The sequence below is a fragment of the Lemur catta genome, chromosome 18 (assembly GCF_020740605.2).
Source record: "Lemur catta isolate mLemCat1 chromosome 18, mLemCat1.pri, whole genome shotgun sequence".
NCBI classification, from domain to species: domain Eukaryota; kingdom Metazoa; phylum Chordata; class Mammalia; order Primates; family Lemuridae; genus Lemur; species Lemur catta.
Genome location: NC_059145.1, coordinates 6,977,258 through 6,997,686, shown reverse-complemented (window position 1 = coordinate 6,997,686; position 20,429 = coordinate 6,977,258). Strand labels below are relative to the sequence as shown.

General features: G+C 55.5%; 1 protein-coding gene across 2 annotated transcripts; it reads right to left on the bottom strand.

Annotated features, from left to right (window-relative positions):
- Positions 1-1,201: 1,201 nt before the first annotated feature.
- CLTB (clathrin light chain B) lies at positions 1,202-20,300 on the bottom strand. 2 transcript variants are annotated; one of them, XM_045530652.1, is made up of 5 exons: positions 19,854-20,300; positions 14,663-14,709; positions 6,601-6,718; positions 6,271-6,382; positions 1,202-1,656 (listed from the first exon to the last, which is right to left on the bottom strand). In XM_045530652.1, exons 1-5 carry the CDS (start codon positions 20,038-20,040, stop codon positions 1,485-1,487), a joined length of 636 nt encoding a protein of 211 aa, XP_045386608.1. In that variant the 5' UTR covers positions 20,041-20,300; the 3' UTR covers positions 1,202-1,484. The 2 variants fall into 2 exon arrangements, with proteins under 2 accessions (XP_045386608.1, XP_045386609.1); XM_045530653.1 differs by lacking the exon at positions 19,854-20,300 and adding an exon at positions 19,713-19,731.
- Between the last annotated feature and the right edge of the window lie 129 nt (positions 20,301-20,429).

Sequence of the window (20,429 nt, the reverse complement as noted above, 5' to 3'; positions counted from 1 at the left end):
GTTTCTCCTCCTCACCATGCAGCTGTGAGGCAGACATTACAAATGTAGAGCAGTGCACTGCGATGACCCTTGGCCTCACGGTACAAGGAAAGGATATGGTGTGGTGAGGACTGTGGCACTTTTTGTAAGTGTTGGTGTTGTGGTGGTCCCCAAAAAAGGTATGTTGAAGTCCTAACTTCTGGTTCCTTAGAATGTGCCCTTAGTTGGAAATGGGGACTTTGCAGAGTTAAAGTTAAAAGGAGGTTTAGTGTGAGCCCTAATCCAATATGACTGGTGTCCTTAGAAAAAGGGAAACTTTGAACACAACGACATGCATAGAGGGCAGACAATGTGAAGATAGTTACATGAGGATGGAGGAAAGATTGGAGCTATGCATTTGCAAACCAGGGAACACCTCAGGCTACCAGAAGCCAGGAGAGAGGGCTGGAACAGTTCCTTCCCCAGCTCCTTCAGAGGGAGCACGGCCCTGTTGGCACCTTGATTTTGGACTTCTGGCCTCCAGAACTGTGAGACAATAAATTTCTGTTGTTCTAAGCCAGGTAGTTTGTATACTTTGTTACAGCAGCCCTAGGAAACTAATATTTATCGGTAATTACTAAAATCTTTTTAAACACCGTGCAGGTCATGAATGTCCTATTTGTAGCCTCTGATGAAGGGAAAGAAGGTGTGGTCACTGGTTATTTGTCCCAAATCCACAGAAGGGCACAGCTGAAGGAGGGGGTGAAATATGCAGAACAGTTGGCCCTCCGCATCCAGAGGGTCCCGGCCAACCCTGAGGGAAGGGGGTCTGGCAGAGACTACCTTCACCAGCCTCTCGCCCGGGCTTAGAGGAAGCCACCACCAGGAGCCTCTGGTCTTGCCTCTTCCCTCCCCACTATAAGCCACTTCCCCTCTGGGAGCCTGGTGTCCTTGGCTCTATAATGAGAATAACAGAATCTGTACCTCATAGGCTTGTGAAAGGACCAGAAATGATCGAGTTAGCAAAAGTATCCTGTGAGAGGCTGTCTTTCCTCCTGCGGGTGGAGGCAGCAGACATAGACAGGTTGGGGCACCCACTTCTGGCTGGGGGCTCCTGGGTTTCCAAGCAAACATCCTCACCTTTTCTGAAGGCCATGAAGCTGGGAAACTTCTAAGTATAAACTGAGCCCTGACACCAATTGTGGCTCCCAGAGAAATGAGAATGATAATAAATAAGTGTAAAAAGAGTTAACAACACATCCTTTAAGCCAAGAAAAAAAATACATCAGGAGGGACAGTCACAATTGAGTGGACTGAGAGGAAGCATGAGGGGCTGGACCACAGGGCCAGGTGGGAGTAAGGGGCTAGAGGGGTGAGGGTCCCCCTTTCCAGCCCCGGGAGATGGAGGGGAACAGAATGGGCTGTGTGCAGCAGCTGCTGGAGACAGTTTCCACCCCAGCCAAAGCAGCTGCCCCTCCTCTGCCCAGGCCTGTCCCATGCTTTGTGGCCATGCTTATGACAGGCAACTAACGGGACAGCGGCGTCTGCTTCAGGGACATGAGCACCGACCGCAGGCGGGACACGTCTTTGCACTGCTTGCTGCTCTTGGGGTTGAAGTCACATAGCTGAGCCACCTTTTCCCACTCTGTGCCTGGGGTCTCCTCCTTGGATTCCTTCACAAAAGCCTCCTCGGATGCCCTGCAGGTGGAAGTAGGACAGAGATTTCATAGCTGTTCACCTTCCCCCTGGGTCAGTGCTGCTCTGCTCCCGCTGAGCAAGGCTGCTCTGCCCAGCCTACCTGGGGCACTTTGTCCAGAGGTCTCCTCCCCAGCCCTGTGCCCTCCGACATCGGCTACCCGGGAACAGCCTTGGCATAAAAGGAAGTCTAGCTTGGTCCTGCCTCAGAACCTTTGCACTTGGTATCACCTCTTTCTGGAATGCTCTTTCCCCACACCGGCCCGTGCCTTGCTGCTTCTTGTCATTCGGGTCTCAGTGCAGGTCTCATTCACCTCCTCAGAAGGGTCTTCCCGGCCTAGGTTACTTCCTCATCAAGAGTTCCCAACCTGGGGCTCCTGACACCTAAAGGCTCTTGGAAGAACTAATGCAGAACTGTAGCTATTTTCAACATTTCCAAAAATGTGGCAGATACGACATTGACTCTCCACCTAACTACCTGAAGCACCTAGTTCAGCATTGCCTAAATGTTCTGTGTAAGTAGTCTCCAGAAAAGGATTGTGGTCAAACATATATGGAAAAATCAGTTAAAGAGGATCTTTGTACCAAGACTTTCTAAGCCTTTAACATGATAATGTGCATCCTGAACCTCCAAGGTGGAGCGTGTGGGTAGAGAACCCACTGCGTCCGGAGCGTATGTGACTACAGAGCCCTCTTTAGCCCGGAATGACTGTTGTATTGGAGCCACAGCCTGGGGAATGCTCCACTGGAGACTTTACTTTTGGTTAGAATCAAGTTAGGATGAAAACTAGTGGCCTTATCATCAGAAGTTCTGGTTGACAGTTATAGATGCCACTGATTAAGGGACAATGGGGCAACAAAGTATAGTAAATACAGTATAGTGGGCAAAGCTAAACATGGAAGTAAGAGAAAGATAATAAAGGATTCTTAGGAGGGGAGGGCTGGGTCTGTGTCCTGTTTGGTCAACAAGGGACTCTATAAAGTCCCTTTCTTTTCTTGGAAGCCCCTTCTGCAGCTCAAGCAGGACCAGTTGTGCCACATGCCAGGCTGATGGCGGGGACCTCCCCATGTGATCCCTACAGACTGCGCCAAGGAAGATGTTGCTGACTGGCTGTGTGCTCACTCCCTAACCTGTCATATGAGGACAGAATCTGTATCTGGTTTCACAAGCTCACCTGGTAATTCACAGGCACATGGAAGTCTGAGAAGCCCTGGTGTAGACTCTCCCTCTCTTCAGGGTCGTCTTGGGTGCCCCCTGGGCCACTTCCTCAGGCTCAATAGGAGCACTGATCCCCCTGTGGTATTCCACAGCACCCATGCCCGTCTGGCATCCTCGTCCCCTGCTGGAAACCTCCCGTGGCTCCCCACTGCTTGGATCGACTTTTGGCTTCTTAGCCTGGCACAGCTGGAGCTTTGCAACCGGCCCCAAGCTGACCACCTCCCAGCCTCAGCTCCCACCCACCCCCTCAGCCCTGGCCACTGCAGGCAGTGGGGTCATTCCTGTCTCCATGCCTTTGCCCCAGCTGCTTCCCCCTCCTTCCCTCCCCACCCCCCAGCCTGAAAAACTCCTCACACTTTAAGGTCCAGCAGAAGGTCCCACATCTCCAAAGCCTGCCCTGGCCCCCCCAGGAGGGAGGGAGAGTCTACACTAAGGATCCTTCCAGAGCTTGCTGTGTCCTTCCACGAGGCTCTTATCACAACATGCTCCAGACCATGACCACCTTGGGGGACAGTCTGTGTGTATCTCACTCCTGTTTGGCCAGAGCCTGGCATAGGGTAAGCGCCAGTGGGTGCTGGATGGATGGCAGAGTGGATGGGAGTGGGGAGAGGAGGGCCCTGGTGTGCCCTGCCCTCCATGAGGGAAGGCTAAGCCCCGGCTGCATCAGAGGTCGCGAGGGCACAACCCAAGTGAGGAACAGCAAGCACTTGGCACACACATGGTGGATGCCACTCACTGCATTTTCCCTGCAGTTTCCGGGTTCCCAACACCACCCTCCAGGCTGTCATTACCCATCAACTGAAAGTGGCATGAGATGAAACCTGTTTGCCATCCCAGGTCTAGATTAGTCATAGTACCAACTAGACCCCAAGCCTGGAACATGGTGGCCTGGGCAGGGGCTCGTGGCCAAAGTCAGTGCACTTGGAGGCAGGGCTGGGCAGGGACAGATGTGCACATAAGGGCCTCTCATTCCTCTCCATCTGCCTCCAGCATCCTGTGCTCCGTGTTTGTTTTGCTCAATAAAAGACCCCTTCACCCCACCTACCCACCCACCCGCAACAGGCACCTCAGAGGGAGGGCACTGGGGCTGCTTTGCCGTTTGCCCCTCCCACACGGGAACGGCCACCCATTCTCTCTGTCTCCACCCTGCAGGGCTCTGATGTAGCCAGGCTGCCTCCAATTTGCTGGGGGGATGGAGCCAAGGGTTGGTGCCTGCACCCGCCCGGGGGTTTGCCTCCTGCTCTGACCATTGCCCCGAGCCCAGCCACACTTGGTTATACCGCACAAGCAGGAGACTCAAGAAACTGTGTGCCGGCCACACACGGGCTGCACAGGCTCCAGCTCCCCCCAACAGAGGAGCAAAAGGGACACATACACGTAGCCGATGATATCAGCATCTGGCTGCTGGTAGAATGCTTTGTCAGCGATCCTTGAGGGACAGGTCAGGGGAAGGGGTTAGGTGGGGAAGACAGACAGCAAGACAGACAGGCAGGCAGAGGGTTAAAAAGAGAGAGAGACGGCATTAATACCTCCAACGGGAGAGGTGTTAGGAAGCACAGCTCTGGAGGCTCAGCAGCGATCCCAGCCCCAGAGGGGAGAGTGGGGATCCTCCATCCCGGCCCCAGTGCCTTTCTAAAACAGCCCTGACCATATTCCTGCTCCTGATCAAAAACCTTCAGTGGCTCCCCACCGCCTGTGTCTCTACCCAACCCTATTATCCAAGGCCCTCACCTTGTGACCCCCCTTCCTCCCCTCTCTGCTACCACTCCCTGACCCCTTACCCCAATACACCAAATCCTTTCCTTCGTAACATGTTGTTCCCAGGTCTAGAATGCCCTCCTCCACCCCCTGCCCTTTTTTCCCTGATGAACTCCTAGTCATCCTCCAAAGCCCAAGTCCCCAGACACGGAGGTGCCTTCCCCACCGGCTTCCGAGCTTCCTTTGCTTCCGCGGCCTCCCGTGTTCGAGCTCAGCAGTACCTGTGATTCTCCCCTTTCAGTTCCCGGAGGACATAAAACTGGGTCCTCCTTATCTCTGCCTCCTCGGTGCCCAGCCCAGAGCCCGGCACGCAGCAGTTTCGTGAACAGAAGAGTGGCGGTTTCCCAGAGGGGGCCTGTCCACCCCTTCCTGGAAGATTGTACCTTGAAGGGCACAGCCTCAGAGGTAGGGGCCCTGGGCAGTGTCCAGTCTGAGACCATGTCCACAAAGGTGTTCTCTGGTGGGCATCTGCTGTCCTTGTCCACCCACCATCCGACCCCTTTCTCCGGATTGTCCTCTGCTGGATGAGGCGCTCTCACTTCAGTCCCTGAGGTTTGGGTGGGACTGACCCCGTGCGCAACCCAAGGCATGGGACTATTGCCCACGATGGGTCCATCAGAGCATGCCTGCCCTGGCTCCGGTCATGGCCTGGCACGGGCACGTGACCCAGGCCAGACCAGTGAGGGTCAGGCCAAGGACTTTGGCTAGACCTAATTTCACCGGAGCTGCCAAGAGAATAGGGCAAAAATATGGAGCTGCTGATGGCCATCCTTGTCCCTCATACCAGGGGCGCGTGCCCAAGAGTGAAGCCAACACAGAGGAAAGCAGAGCTGAGCGGCAGCAGAAGTGAGTGCCGATGGGCTTTGTTTCAGCCCACGCTGCCCCTGTGCCTACAGTCCCAGCCCCGGCCCTTTCAGTTCCACGGGCCACTATTTCCGTTCAACCCTTAGCCGCTATGGGCGGCGCAATGGCATTTCCACAAGCAGTAAGATCCGTGCACAGGTGGATTCCTCGCGGAGCCAGGCCAGTGCTCTCTTCGCCCTGACCCTGGCCACGGCCCGGGCCTAGCTGTGGCAGCTGGGCCCCCAGAGGGCAGGCTCGCGTCACGGGACCCTGGACCTCCTCAGCTGCCGAAACGCCAGCTTCCTCTCCCTGGTGCAGAGGAGCCGAGCCTCGGCGGTGGAGCACGCCAAAGGCACGGGACTCCGTGGGCACCTGAGGACGCAGCCCTGGGGTACAGTTTCTCCTCTCCTGCTCCTGCCACCAACTCCCCTATCCTCAAGAAAGTCCTCCCTACCATAGCTCCTCTCACTGTCCCCATGGATTGCCTCAAGTCCCCATAGCTCTTCTCATGACTGCTTAGCTCCCTCACGACCCCACAGCTCCTCTCGTGTCCCCACAGCCCCCTCACATCCCCACAGCCCCCTCCCGTCCCCACAGCATCCTCCTGTCCCCACAGCCCCCTCCTGTCCCCACAGCCCCCTCCCATCCCCACAGCATCCTCCCGTCCCCACAGCCCCCTCACATCCCCACAGCCCCCTCCCGTCCCCACAGCATCCTCCTGTCCCCACAGCCACCTCCTGTCCCCACAGCCCCCTCCTGTCCCCACAGCATCCTCATGTCCCCATAGCTCCTCTCACCGGTTGTTGATCTTGTTCTTCTCAACTTGCTCACTCTGGCGCTGGTTCCACTCCTCTAGGTCCTTCTTGGCCTTCTCTCGCCACTCCTGTTCTGTCACCTTAGAGGCAGCATCTGTGACCCCACCAGGAAAAGGAGAGGCAGCTTATCAGTTGGGTGGCACAGGCCCAGCTGCCCTGGCTGCTCCTCCCCTGGTACCTGCCAGGCAGCCCAGGCCACCCTCAGCCAGTCCCACGGTGAGGCAGCGTGTGGCGCCACGTACCCTACGGCCTCCCCACTCCATCCACCACGTCCCACAGCCAGCCCAGCTCCTGCCTCAGCCCTGCCCTCACCCAGCTCTTGCAGCCGTTTCCTCTGCTCCTCTCTCCACTTGCGGATGCTCTCGGGCTCCTGAGTCAGCCTGTCAGCCTGGGCAATCGCGGCATAGCCGTCGGCAGGACCGTTAGCCTCCTAGGACACAAACAGGCAGCAGTATACACAGCCTGTCAGGCCTGCCCCGCCTCTGCTGCCCCCGCTGGGGACCAAGTACCAAAGCAGCCCTCACATCTGGATAACTCAACAGCCTCAAACTACCCCATACCCACCGTGTCCTCTGACCATACCCTGTCTTTGCACTTGCTGTTCCCTCTGCCAGCAGCTCTCCTCCCGCTGTGTGACCCTGGGCAAGTTATTCAACCTCTCTGTGCCTGACCATTGCCCCTAGGACAGCCACACTCATTTATACCTCAAAAGCAGGAGACTCAAGAAACAGTGGTGTCAGCCACTTTCTTCATCATAAAATGGGCTAAATAATAGTGCACACCCCACAGCGTTGATATACAGATGCAATGAGTTAAAAGAAAAATTAAGAACTTAGAAAACTTCTTGGCACACAGTGAGTCCCTTGTTCACTGTGAGTAAAGTCACTCTCTGTCATAGCTGTATTAACGCACGACTCTTACACAGTCTGACCGGACCTCACTTTATAATGTGTTTATTTGTCCATCGTCTGTCTTCTCCATCAGAATGTCACCTTTAAGACAGCAGGGACCTTATCTGTCCCATTCACTTCTGTGTCCCCAGAGCCCAGCACAGTGCCAGGCACACAGTGGACACTGGCCGAGTGGGCAAGCAGCCCTGACACACAGGACGGCCGTGGCTAAGACCACGCCGTGGGGGACGGTGTGGACTCTGCAGCCAGGCTGTGGGGTCCAGGGCCTACTTCTGATGCTACCAGATGTGCGTATGGCCTGGGGCAAGTTGCTTAACCTTGCCTGGCCTCTGTTTTCTCACCTGAAAATGGGAACAATAGCAAGATGACCTCTAAGAGGTGTTGTTGTGATTTACTGCAACAATATTTGTAAGACATTTAGAAGAGTTCCTGGCATGGAGTGACAGCTCAGTTAACGGTAGCTAGAATTATTACTAGTATTCATTCCCATTTTACAGGGCAGGAAACTGAGCCAGGAGAGATGGCACGCCACAGTGGCAGAGCCGGGGCCAGAATCCAGGCCTCTGACTCCCAGGCGGGGGCTCTGCCCACTTCTCCCCTGCACTTAAAGCGTTGGGAATTGTGAGCTCAGCTCAGCAAGGATGTCACACCCTCTGCTCTGGCAAAGCTAGAGCCCTTTTCTGATCCAGCCCCAGGTCCTGCCACGCCCCCTGGGGCACTCCAGCGGCCCTGGCATTCCTGTCTGCACTCCAGCTGCCGCCCTCTGTCTCCCCTCCCTGCTTTAGCTGGTGAAATCTTTCTGCCTCCCTCAAGTTTCCAGCTCAAGAGTCACCAGCTCAGGGGTACTTCCCAATTCCCCAAGCACGTTTCATGCCCCTTCCTGTCTGTCCTCCCTGTCACCACCTTCTCCACCTTGTGTAAGTCTCCCCCAAGGAAACAAGGGCTCCTGGTGGGCAGTGCCATACCTTGTTTATAGCTTCTGAACCCCTGTTCCACCCCTTCAGGGCTCCCTGTCCTCCTCCTTCAAGCACTTATCAAAACTGTCATCATTGCTACGTTATCTAATGTCTCCTCCCTATGGGACAGTGTCTGGCATGCCGTTTGTCCTATGGCACCCACCCCTGTCCCAGCACATAGTAGGTGCTCAGTAAGCAGTGATTGCATGAGTGAAGACCCCGAAGCCAGCAGGTGCCTGGTTCCCAGGAGGAGGCAGGGCCGTGGGCGCTGGCAGAAGGAACTTCAAGGCCACTGCCTCCAGCTCCCGGGGAGGGAGGGAAGGGCAGGCAGCACAGGGTGGTGCAGCCTGACACTGGGGGTCGGGTCCAGCCCTTGGGTGGGGCGGCCAGGGCGCCGCCCTTACCCCTCTTCCTGCTCAGCATTCCACTTCGATTTACAGAATCCCCCAACATCCCGAGAGGCCTTCAAGGATTTTATTTTCTTCACAGCACTTATCTGTCTAAAATGACTTATTGGTTTCTGTGTTGACTGTGTCTCCCCCTTCTATGAGGTCAGACAAGTTAGAAATAAAAATAAAATGACCACCACCCCATCCCCACTCCTTTAGCAAGCATGCGCTGAGCCCTTTCTCCGTGCTGGCCGTGGGCATCCAACAGGCATCTCCGCCTGCGCTTGACTTTTCACTCCCCAGATTTGCCCCTCCCCCGCCAGCTTCCTCGTCTCAGGAAAAGCCACCACAATCCACTTGGTTGCTGAGGCCCCAACCTCACATCACCCTGGATTTCTCCTTCCTAGCCCACGTGCAAGCCACAGCTGCTCCCAGCACCACCATCTCTAAAACGTGGCCCCGATCAGACCACTTCCCACCTTCTTCCCTGCCAGCCCTGCGCCTCTGGCCTGGACCACGGCTGGTCTTCCCGCAGCCCCTTCTCCACAAAATGCCAGAAAGACCTGTTCAAAGCCTAAGTCAGATTTATCATGTCACACTTAGAAAACATCCGAGGGTTCCCCATTATGGTTAGAATACAATTCAAGTGATCTGGTCTCTCCCTGGCCTCTGATGTCTGTCCTCGATTTAGGGAGGTTCATCCTGTGGCCCCTTGGGGTCTCTATCTGGAACATTTTTCCCCTCGAATCTAGAGCCTACAGCTTCCTAGGGCTCCCCCCCACCCCCCTGCCCCGTCTTCTGACTGAGGCCTCAGCTCTGAGAGAGGCCTCCCCCACCATGACCACCTCTCTAAGCGACTGCCCTGTTCCATTTTCTTCATAGCACTTATCACTCTCTAAAATGACTGCTTTGTTTACATGTTTACTGTCTGTCTCGCCCCACCCCGAAATAAGTAAGCAAGCCCCACAAAGGACAGAGACTGCCCGTCCCATACAGCATCCAGGACAAGGAGGGCCTGTCTGCAGGAGGATTTCAAGGATATCTACTGAATGAATTCACAGATGCTCAGGAGAGGATGCTGGGGACAGGAATGAATAAGACAGCCCATCTTGCAGGAGCTTGGAAGGGGGAGTCCCATGCACATGAGAACCATGGCTGGGGACCTTGCCGCAACACAGGCCAGGTAAGGAGGAGGACAGGGCACGTGGAGGGCATGACCATTCCTGCCTGGGAAACAGGAGAGTGACAACAGCCGGGAAAGGGCATTCCAGGCCAGGAGCCAGCATGCGTAAGGACCAAAGGGGGCCGGTGCCTTTGGGAAACTCAGGGTACACAGATGCCACCAGATGTGAGAGAGGATACGGAGGGAGAGGTGGGCGGAAGACGGGCCCTGGGGCAGGAATCTCCTGCCATTTGCATACTCCGGGGGGAGGGGGTGCGTCTCCATAAAGCCTGCCCTAAAATGAGACTCCAGAGAACTTGCAATGGAACTGTTTTCTTTGATCTTTACAACTCTATATGGTGAGTTTTACTCTCCTTGTTTTACAGGTAGGGAAGCTCCAGCTCCAAAGCACCAAGGTCCCCAGCCAGGAAGTGGCAGAGCCAGGATTCACACTGAATTACTGGGTGTGAGCAGACTCACCACACAGTAGCTAATAGGGACCAAAGTCACTTCTGGGACACGATTGTGTGCCCACCTTTGTCTCCCCATGAATCTACTTTCCCAAGATTAGAGGCTGCACCTCCTCCAGTTTCCCTGCCCCTGCCCCCTCCCTCTGCCACACGCCCACACACCACCCTCAGCTCACTCAGGGGCTGGGCAGGAGTTTATAAGGAGCTCCCAGGGCTGCAGAGTGCTTTTCTCAACAGCCCTGCAGGGCACAGGGCGGAGCTGCCACTCCCCATTCTACAGACAGGAAATCAGGCTCAGCGCAGCTCCTCCGTGACTAGTCTAAGATCATCGAGCCGGGAACAACCAGAAAATGAGGCCCAGGTCCTCTGACTCCACCCAAATTGTCGCTGCGGCCTGCAGTCTGGGTGTGGGAACAGCCATGAGGGAACATTCAGACCCCAAATCCAGGCATCACTCAGGGTGTTCCACCACACCTGATGTCAGGAGGCGGCCCTGCCCCAGGCCTAGGGAGCGAAGCCTGGCCAAATTGGCACCACTGCCCCCACCACTTGCCCACCAGCAGCGGGGCCCACAAACGCACCCTGTCTGGGAGCTGTGCACAGCTGCCCCTGCACCTTTGGCCTCTCCAGGTCTCCTGACACATCCCTCTGTGTGCAAATCCCAGGCTGCGGGTGAGCCCTGCACTGAGTGACCTATCCTCGGTGCGCTCCCATGTGCTGTTCCCTCAGCCAGGACCACCCACATCCCCCTGGGCAGCCTTGAAACCCTCCTCCAGCGTCCCCTCCCACCTGTGTCCCCTGACTTAGCGTAGGCTGTGGTGCCTGAGCCCAGATGCAAGTTCTCTCTTACTAGCTGCACAACTAGAGCAAGCTGTCACATCTCCTGTGTAAGATGGGAGTAACGAGAGAACCAACATCACAGGGAATTGGGAGGGTTAAATGAAGTCACACATGTAATCTTGGACAATGCCTGACACACAGGAGGAGCTCAGGCTCGGAGCTCTCGATGCCCACCCATGTCCGAGGACTCCCATTACTTCTGTCCAGGACCCTGTCCTCTGCTAGAAGAGAGCTCTGCGAGGACAAGCTCCCCAGTAGACTTGCCTCCATACCCACTGTCCCAGTACAGTGTGCCGCACGCAAAGAATGTGCGTTGACGAAATGAGTAAAGGAATGGCCGATCACAATGCAATGTGGGGGGCACGGGAAAAGCACTGGACACGCCATCAAGGAGACTGGACTTTGAGTTCGCCTTCTGCCATCCACTGGATGCATGTCCTCTGAGAAGTCCCCTCCCTGGGCAGCTTGGATTTCAAGCCTGTTAGATGAGAGTGACAGCATGCCACTCAAGGTGGGAAGTGAGGCTCACATGAGATGACCGCTGTGGAACACTCCGCAGCCCGTAGAGGACGTGCACGCAGGAGGGATACAGGAGGGATGGCACAGGGTTGTGGCTCACTGTGTCATGTGGCACGGGCCCCATACCTGCTGGCCCTTGTGGCTCCACAACCAGGAGAGCACAGTGGTGGTGCCAGCGGGCAGGATCCTGAGAAGCAATTTGCTGCTCCTCTTCCCTGGGATGCTCTGCCCCTAACCCTACCAGTGACAGCGAGTGTCGGGGGCCACAGCTAGGCTCTTCTTTAATCACATGAGCATGCCGGTGGGGAGACTGGGTCATGGCCAGCAGGGTTGACAGGCCAGGAGGGCTCAGTGCCTACAGACATGCTCCAGAGAGGGAGGGGTCGGGAAAGAGCAGGACCCAGCAGGCAGCAGGCTACCGAAGCTCCAGGCTTCCCTCAGCCCAGCTCCCTGAATCCCTCTCCAGAGGCCTCCTCCCCGCTGGGCACGGCCATCAGAGCCTCCAGGGGCCATGATGGCCAAGCCTGTGCTGTGACTCCAGGGACAAAGAGGATGAGGCACATCCAGCTTTGGGATTAACCAGCTAAATCTATGCCAAGCTGAGCTGTAGATTCCTCTAAGCAGCTCAGAGAACGATGATGGCAGTGTGTGGGGGCTGGGGGAGGGGTCCTTCGGAGGCCTCCTGTCCCTCCCCTGGAATGCTAGATGGAGCTGAAGAGGTGTGGGCAGGTACACCCTGGTGGCCCACAGGCTGCGGAAAAGAGGAAATGGAACACACAAGCTCCACCCGGGATCCTTGACAGCACTGGGCGGGCCCAGGCCTGGGCTTCCGCTGCCCCTGCAGGTGCAGGCCACACCCTGCCATGCTCAGTCCTAAGGGGTGTTTGCCAGGGCTTTCCACTTGCCACCCAGCCACCCGGCCAGTTCCAGCAACAGCGGGGTAACGGAAAGCACCCCAGATCAGGGCTCAGGAGATGTGGGTGAGCCAGAGCTTTGCCACTAAGCTTCTGTGTGACCGCCTCATCTGGGAACCCTCCCTGCCTGTAAGGATTCTAGAAGGGCACTGATGTGAAATTATTTACAAATAAACACACCTGGGTTATCATTAGCAACAGTGAGAATAAGAGCCCCCACTGAGATTGAGAAGGGAGCCCCGGGCCCTCAGGTTCACCAAATGCAAAGCGGGGCCAAGAGATGGGGAGGAAGGCAGTGGTGGGGGTGGGGGCAAGTCCACCAAACGTGGAAAACTCCGAGACTGACTGATTTCCTGTGTGACTTTGCATTAGTCACTTCACCTCTCTGAGCTTTATGATCCTAATCTATAGAAAAGGCAAATTATCCTGCTAACAGTGTTCTAGGTACTTCTGTGGTTCCAAATGTACCTCTAGCTCCAGGTCTACTTTAGGACTTTTTTTTTTTTTTTTTTGCAACAGAGTCTCACTCTGTTGCCCAGGCTAGAGTGCCGTGGCGTCAGCCTAGCTCACAGCAACCTCAAACTCCTGGGCTTAAGCAATCTTTCTGCCTCAGCCTCCCCAGTAGCTGGGACTACAGGCATGTGCCACCATGCCCGGCTAATTTTTTCTGTATATATTTTTAGTTGTCCAGATAACTTATTTCTATTTGTAGTAGAGACGGGGTCTCGCTCAGGCTGGTCTCGAACTCCAGACCTCAATGGATCCTCCCTCCTCACCCTGCCAGAGTGCTAGGATTACAGGCGTGAGCCACTGCGCCCGGCCCTACTTTAGGACTTATGGGTCAAGCAAAGTTCTTTTGTGTGTGTCCAGGGTCTGGGCAGCTAAGTCTCAATCATCTACCAAACTGTACAGGAATAAATGCTCATTCTTTGGCTCTCTCAGGCCCAACTAGACATGAAGCTGCTAAAGTCCTAGAGATCGACTTTTCTAGCTTGCTGATAGTTGAGTAATTTTCCAGAAACAAGACTTGGCCTGTTTCCCTGTGTAAGGTACCAGCCCATCCCTCTTACATAAGTAAGTATTGTTTATTCCGCCAGAGGATTCAAGAAGCCAGCTCCTCCCCAGGGTGGGGCTCAGGAGATCCCGCTGCCGCCGCCCCAGGGATCAAGGGTCTTTGACCCAATCTGAGTGGGAAGTAAGGCTCATTCAGTGGAGGCTTAACCCCACCCAGGCATCTGGGGACGCGGGTAAGGGCTGTCGCATCTGTGGGGTCCCAGGGATGCCACTTGTGGTCTGAGTTCTCAGTCTCAATTCTCAAGCCGATTTGTGAGTATGTGAGGGGAGGAGGGTCAGTAGGGTAAGGAGAGAAGCAGTCTTTAACTAGAAATATCCTTACTAGGTCCCCCCCCTTTTTTGGTATAAAAATCACTGTAAAGATTTTTGAACAATCCAGTGAAAGTGAAAGCCCATTTCTTAACCCCACTCCACACCCACCCTCAGAGATAAATAACCATTGTTAACAGTTGGTGCACCTCCTTTGAGATATTTTGTACAAACATATTTTTAAAATAAAAAACAGGACCATACTGTGCATATTATTCTGCAAGCTGCTTCCTTCACTTAATGTATTGTGGGCATCTTTTCATGTCAATACAGGAAGCTACGACTGCCCTTTTTAACAACAGCACGGTTTTCCAATCTATCCACTCAGTCCTTGATGCTGGAGACTTAGGTTGTTTCCAGTTTGCCATTATAAATAATCCCGCAAAGAATCTGCATGTCCTTGTTAACCTATTTCCTTAGGGAAAATTCCAAGAAGTGGAAGCTCTGGATCAAAGGGCTCGTCCAGTTAAAACGCTCACACGTGTTGGAGATGACCACTCAGTTCAGCGTCACACCAGGTACATGCTCAGGCAGGGCCTGTGCTTCCTTCCTTCCGTGCAACTGGGGGCCACTTTTTCTCTCCCTCCCCAGACTAGACATCATCACGGGCAACCTGAGGCCACTCCCCACCAATCCCTGTCTCTAGTGGTCTTTATTCTTCATCCCCTCCCCTTACATGACATGTCAGAACCTTTCTCTATGTTCCCATAACAATGCATCAGACATAAAGGACAGAAGAACGTGGAGCCTACGCCACCGATGGTGGGGCCGTCAGTCGCCAAGACCTAAGCTGCTGGTCCTCCCCACTGCTGAGACAGAACCTTGCTTACCTGAAACACATCTCCATTGACTGTGGTCCCCATGTCCTCAGAACCGGCTGGAAAGACAACAAGGAGACAGCATTACTCATTGTTCAGCTGGTCCTACATTAGCACCGTGAGCCAACCTCTGTGTACGCCCACTACATATCACTCCCCACACTTAGACATAATGGGTACAAAAATAACCTGGGCTCAATCCTTGACTATTCACAAAGCCTCTCACAGCCATTATCACATTTGATTTTCACCACAGCTCTGTGATGAAGTTGTTATCAACCCATTTTACAGATTCTCAAGCTGAGGCTCAGTCTACATGATTGCCCAAGATCACCCAGCTGGCAATAGCTCCTCACCTGCCTAAAACTAAAGGACTGCCAGCCAAGGCTGGGAGTGGCTGATCATCCCTGGAGCCCCCACCTGGTGAGCAGGCAGAGGTGCTGCAGGCTGAGGGTGGGGACTGAGGCATAAGGAAGAGGGGCTTGCACAACTCCGCCTGTCCCTGTGGCACCTGGAGCAACTGCACAGCTGCAACTCCCACCAGGCCCACCTGGCCTATTTGTTCCCTTTGTGCCCCTCCCAGAAGGATTTGAGTTTGCCCTCAGCAGTGACTGCTCCCATTCCTTTTCCTAACTTCTGACTAGTCACAAATTCCTGGGGCATCTGCTGCAACAGAGCTGCCTCTCCTTTCTCTGGCCACCCAGCCCCAGCCCAGGCCCTCACCACCTCGTGCCTGCACGGCTGCTTTGGTCTGCCTGCCCTGCTAGTGGCGAACACCTGGAAAGGCATAACTGGCTCTCTCCTCCTCTCTGCCTTTCCCAGCGCTGTGCAATGGTAACTGCGACTCTGTAGGAGCTCAGTAACTATTTGCTGAATAAACATGAATAAATGCATCAAAGAAAGAAAGGATGAATGCATGGCTTTTGCCCATTCACAGGTCTCCCAGACTGCAGCTGCACCCTCTCGGTCCCTCTTTCAGACCAAGTGCCAGGGCAGATGTTTTATAAAATACTCATTAACCTGTGTCACTCCTCTGACTCAAAACATAACGAAAACAAACCCTAAAGAGATCCACTTCCCAAGGACCACAGGATCCCATGGACCCGCAGGGCCTGCTCCTGCCTTGGGGACTTTGCATGTGCTATTCCCTCGGCCTGGAAGGCTAATCCCTCACCCCCAGCAGCTTCTGCTTTGACGCTGCCTGATTAGAGGTCCTCCCCATCACGCCCTCAGCCGCCCTCTGGCAGCAGCGTCTTCTCTCTCTGTAGTACTTGTACTAGTATAGCCCGACAGGTTTACTTGCGTCTGTGCTTATCGTCTGTCTTCCCCACTTGAACGGACCCTCCATGAGGGCAGCGACTTTGTTTTGTCCATGAGGGGCTCAGCACCTGGAACAGTGCCTGGCACATAACAGGGACTCCATAAATATTTGCCAGGTGAAGACATCTCACCCCGGAGCACAGGACATGGGGATCTCCAGTCTCACCCTGCCCATTCTTCCTGACTCACTTCCCACCCATCCCTCCTACAAACCCTAAATTCTGGTTTCCACCTTCCCCAAACACACCACTCCCTGCCTGCAATGCCTTTCTTCCCGCTGCCATCTCTAAAGAATGCCTTTTTGGATCCATTCATTCTCCAAGATCCAGTTCACAGGCCACTACCTCTGGGCAGCCCTCCCTTTCTTCCTCCACTTGCCAAGGCACTAGGGAAGGTCTCCCCTCTGGGGGGGTCCCAGAAAATTGTCCAGCCTCCCTCCACCCTCTTGTGCAATTACCTGTGTCCCTGGCAGCCACGTGCTCCCTTACCAGGCTCTGTATCTTACTCAGCTGCTGAGGGCGCCTGCACGGAGCGGGTGAGCAGCCACTTGGCTGAATGGAAGTTGAATTGCTCTTGTGGAGCCCTCTCATCTGCAAGGCCTCTCAGAAACTGCGATGCCTCCCAGCACAGAGCCAGGGGAGGCCACACAAGGCTATCACAGATGGACAAATATCTCTTCACTAGCCAGACAGGGATGTAAGCAGCAGTGACAATGCTTTCGGCCTGGGGACTGAAGGGAGGGATACTAAATCCCATGGAAATAATCCCTGAGTGACATAAATGATAATTGACTTTGCTTTCAGAGTCAAACAGTGACTGATTTTGACCACCTCTGTCCGCTGTCACCCCTATTCATTCATATAGGGTATCTCCTGCATTGGGTGTCCTGGTCCCTAAATCAGGGTGGGACCAACTGGGTTTCAGTGGCAGCATCTTCTACAAAAGGGCTTCTTCTCCTGGGCCGTCTCCTCTACCAGGACCTCACGTTACCAGCATCCGTTCACAATGATGCTGGTCTGTACACTTGGCCTTCTGGAGAAGTGGCACCACCCCACTCCGCCCTGGCCAGCCCCAGTCACAGATCCCCCATCCCCACCTGCAGGAAGCTGCCCAGGGCCCATTCTGACCTTCGGGATGTCTCTCTGCCCCAGTGTCTCAGACTTGTAAGTGTTCCTCTGGAGATGAGGTTCCAGCCTCTTTGGGAATCCACATACACCCACACACAGAATTACGAGTATCTGTTCCCACAGTGCTCTGATCAGCCTACCGCACGATCACAGTCGTGAGTCCACAATCCGAGGCCAGAGGAACAGAAGTGAGGCAGATGCAAGTCTCAGGGACAAGCCCCTGGGTGTGTTGCTTCCTTCAGCTGCCTGACCCATTTTGGAACAAGGGCAGAAATGGTTCAGAACATTCCTATGAGCTTACTGAGGCCCAGCAGGGGAAATGGGCTTGCCCAGAACTGATGGGCAAGTCAGAGCCAGGGCTGGTGCTCAGAAAACTGGGTGTGAAAACGTAAACCTTTTGGGCCCTGCCCAAGGCTGATGAATAGAAACAAAGTGTCCCTCACTCAGGCAAGCCACAGATCCAGCCCGAGAGGACAGACTCAGCGTGGCTCAGGCTCAGGCCCACACCAGACACCTCTTTCCCCAGGGCCACCTAGGAACCCAGTGTCACAGCACTCGGCACAGGGACTGCTAATATGAGGACCCACATCCAGGAGAAGGAGATCCAGAGTGGCTGGCTGGCGGCTGCTGCTGGAGCCAGCTCCCGCCCCGCTCCCACCAGGCCAAGGCACTTATTCTCCGCCCCATCCAGGCTCCTGGCACTCATCCCTGCTCAGGGGAGGATTACCTGTTCAGCACTGCTGGGCTGAGAAGGCTCAGATCAATTCTATCCTGTCTGGCCACCCATTGAGCTGCCACCTCGCAACACCCCCCTGCTCCCCAGACTGCCACCTGGGAGGGTAGTTGAGCATTTGCAGCTTCAGTGTCTGTGAATCTGGGAGACCCTCAGAGGGCCGTGTCCCTGGCAGCTCCCTGGATGAAGAGAGCATGTCCCTGTTTCTCTCCCTGTGGCCTTGGGTCTGAGGCCAATCTCTGCCCCACCCCGGCCAGAGAGGGAACCTCCCATCCAGGCTGTAAGCCCCTGGAGCCCCACTGTCCTGGGAGAGGCCAAAACTTGCTCAACTCCCAGGAGCCTCTGCCTACCCGCCTCTGCCTACCCTCGGCCTGAATTCTGCCTGCCCTTCTCTCCCTTGGGGTTCCAATGATGGCTCCTCTCAGCAGGGCCTCCCCAACCTCGCCATACCCTCCTCCGCTCCTCACAAGACAGACTGGGGAAAGGGGTGGTCTCAGGGAGGAGGTGTGGACAAATGAATACCAGAGCATTAACTTGAGCAGGTATTTCCCAGGAATTCCCTGGGACATGGGAGGGAGGATCCATGCTGCGGAGCTGGAACCTGCTTGTTCCGAAGACCTCCACTGCTGGCTTGGGCAAGTGGCAAAGACCCCTGCCTCCTCACTCCCATGCACATCACCTCCCAGGGAGACTGCCACAACATTGAAAGAGATGGAGCCCAGAGCCGGGAGGCCTGGGATCAAGCCCTAGATCCATCATTCACGCACGGCTGTGTGACTTTGGACAAGAGGCTTAGATTCTCTGGGCCTCCAGTTGCTCACATGTTACAGAAGGTTTGTTACATGTCTCATACGGAGGGGACACAGACTTGCTTCAAACTCCTCAGTCACAGGGACTATCATTTCTGTGTCCCTTGTGGCCCGGCATGCAGTAGGTGCTCAGCAAATGTATGACTGTAAAGAGCCTTGTGAACACGAGAGTGTGCAAGTGTGTGTGTGTGCACATGCACCAGCACTTATTACAACAGATCCATAAGCCCCTCCAAAATGACACTAGCAGGAAGCGAAGTCTGTTTTGGATGTATTCATAAAGGTCATATCCACTTTTTTTACTAGATATTTTACAAAATAGTTCTTTCAAGCCAAAACCAGAGCAAGAACACTGTTGATAAACACGATATTGCAGGAAGTAGGCCCTGAACGCTGAGGTCAGAAATAGCCCTAGACCACCTTTGGGAAACCGTTAAGTAGACAATTACAAACCCTTGAAGGGCAAGAAGCATCTGACTCAGGCCCCTTTAGGCCCCTGCCCCCACCCGTGTCAAACTCAGAGCCAGGCACATGGAAGACAGCAGGTCAGGTGGAGAGGGGACAGAGACTGACAGAAACAGGCTTAAATCTTTGATCTGCCACTTACTAGCTATTTCAATAGAGTACCTTATATCTTTGTGTCTCAGTTTTGCCATCTCTGAAATGCTTCAATAGTGTGTATGAAATGATTAAATGTAACTAACATGCTTAGCCCAGTGGCTGTGCAATGGCTGGCAGTTCGCAAGGAAGGTTTGTGCGTTCTTGGAGCACCCAGTATGGCAGAACTAAGCCTGAGGGGTCAGCAGGCCACTCCCGCACCACTTAGCTGGGAGCCTGGGACAGCCAGGGTACTGAGAGGCTCAGGAGGGACTCTCAGACTGGGCTGGGGTTGGGTTCCAGGGCCAGGCAGTGTGGAGCTGGCCTGGGGATGAAATGTCATGACGGAATTCCTGTCCCGAAGTCACCGGATCCACAGCCCCAGGAGAGGCCTTGGCTCATCCCCCAGCTCAGAGGTCCTAGATGGGGATCTGCAGGAAGATTCCACCCATTCCCCCAGGCCCTCGATCACTCACACGCACGGCCCGGCCTGCTCCTGGCCGGTCTACGCCAGGCCTTCTTCACTCTACCGCAGGGCCCCTCGGCCAGGTCAGCGCGTGCGGGGTCCCCGGCGCGAGCTGGAGCCCACCAGCCCGCAGGCCACCGCGCTGACTCACCCCCACTCGCGGGTCCCGGCTGCGCGGAGGCCAGCTGGCTGCGGGCAGGTGCCCCGAAGCCTTCGTCATTCTCTATGCCCGCGATCTCGCTCTCCTGCTGGGCCAGAAAGGCAGCCGCCGGGTCCTCCTCAAGCGCCTCCGGGGCCCCGCTCTCCGACGACGAGAAGAAGCCAAAGTCATCAGCCATTTTCCCCGCGTCCCTGCTGAAGCCTCTGCCTGGCGCTCGGCTCTGCCCCGCGCGCGCTCCGCGCTGTGCGCGGCGGCCGCGACGCTGTCACCCGAGCCGCCGCGGGGAGCCGGCCTCGGCGGTGACGGGCTCGGCGCTGCGGCCCCGCACTTCCTCTCCGCCACCGGGCCGGGCTCTCCTGTCACTGCAGCTGCAGGCGCGGCGGCGGGAGGAGCCGGGGACCGGAATACGGTGATGTCACCGGCCGCGGGAGGGGGCCGGCAGGACGGCCGGGAGGTCGCCTCGCAGCGGCCACAGGAGGGCGACAGCAGGACGTGGCGCGGGCCGAGGGGTCTGGCGACCGTGGCTCCTTCCGCAGCGGCGCTCCTCTCCAGGACATCGCGATAAGG

What these genes read in the sequence shown, in the direction of transcription:
- CLTB (XM_045530652.1), bottom strand. Translation starts at nt 20,040, where the DNA reads ATGGCTGATGACTTTGGCTTCTTCTCGTCGTCGGAGAGCGGGGCCCCG. An exon ending in GAAACGGCTGCAAGAGCTGG is followed by an intron (nt 6,383 to 6,600) that starts GTGAGGGCAGGG and finishes GTGGGGTCACAG; the next exon opens with ATGCTGCCTCTAAGGTGACA. An exon ending in AAGAACAAGATCAACAACCG is followed by an intron (nt 1,657 to 6,270) that starts GTGAGAGGAGCT and finishes TTCCACCTGCAG; the next exon opens with GGCATCCGAGGAGGCTTTTG.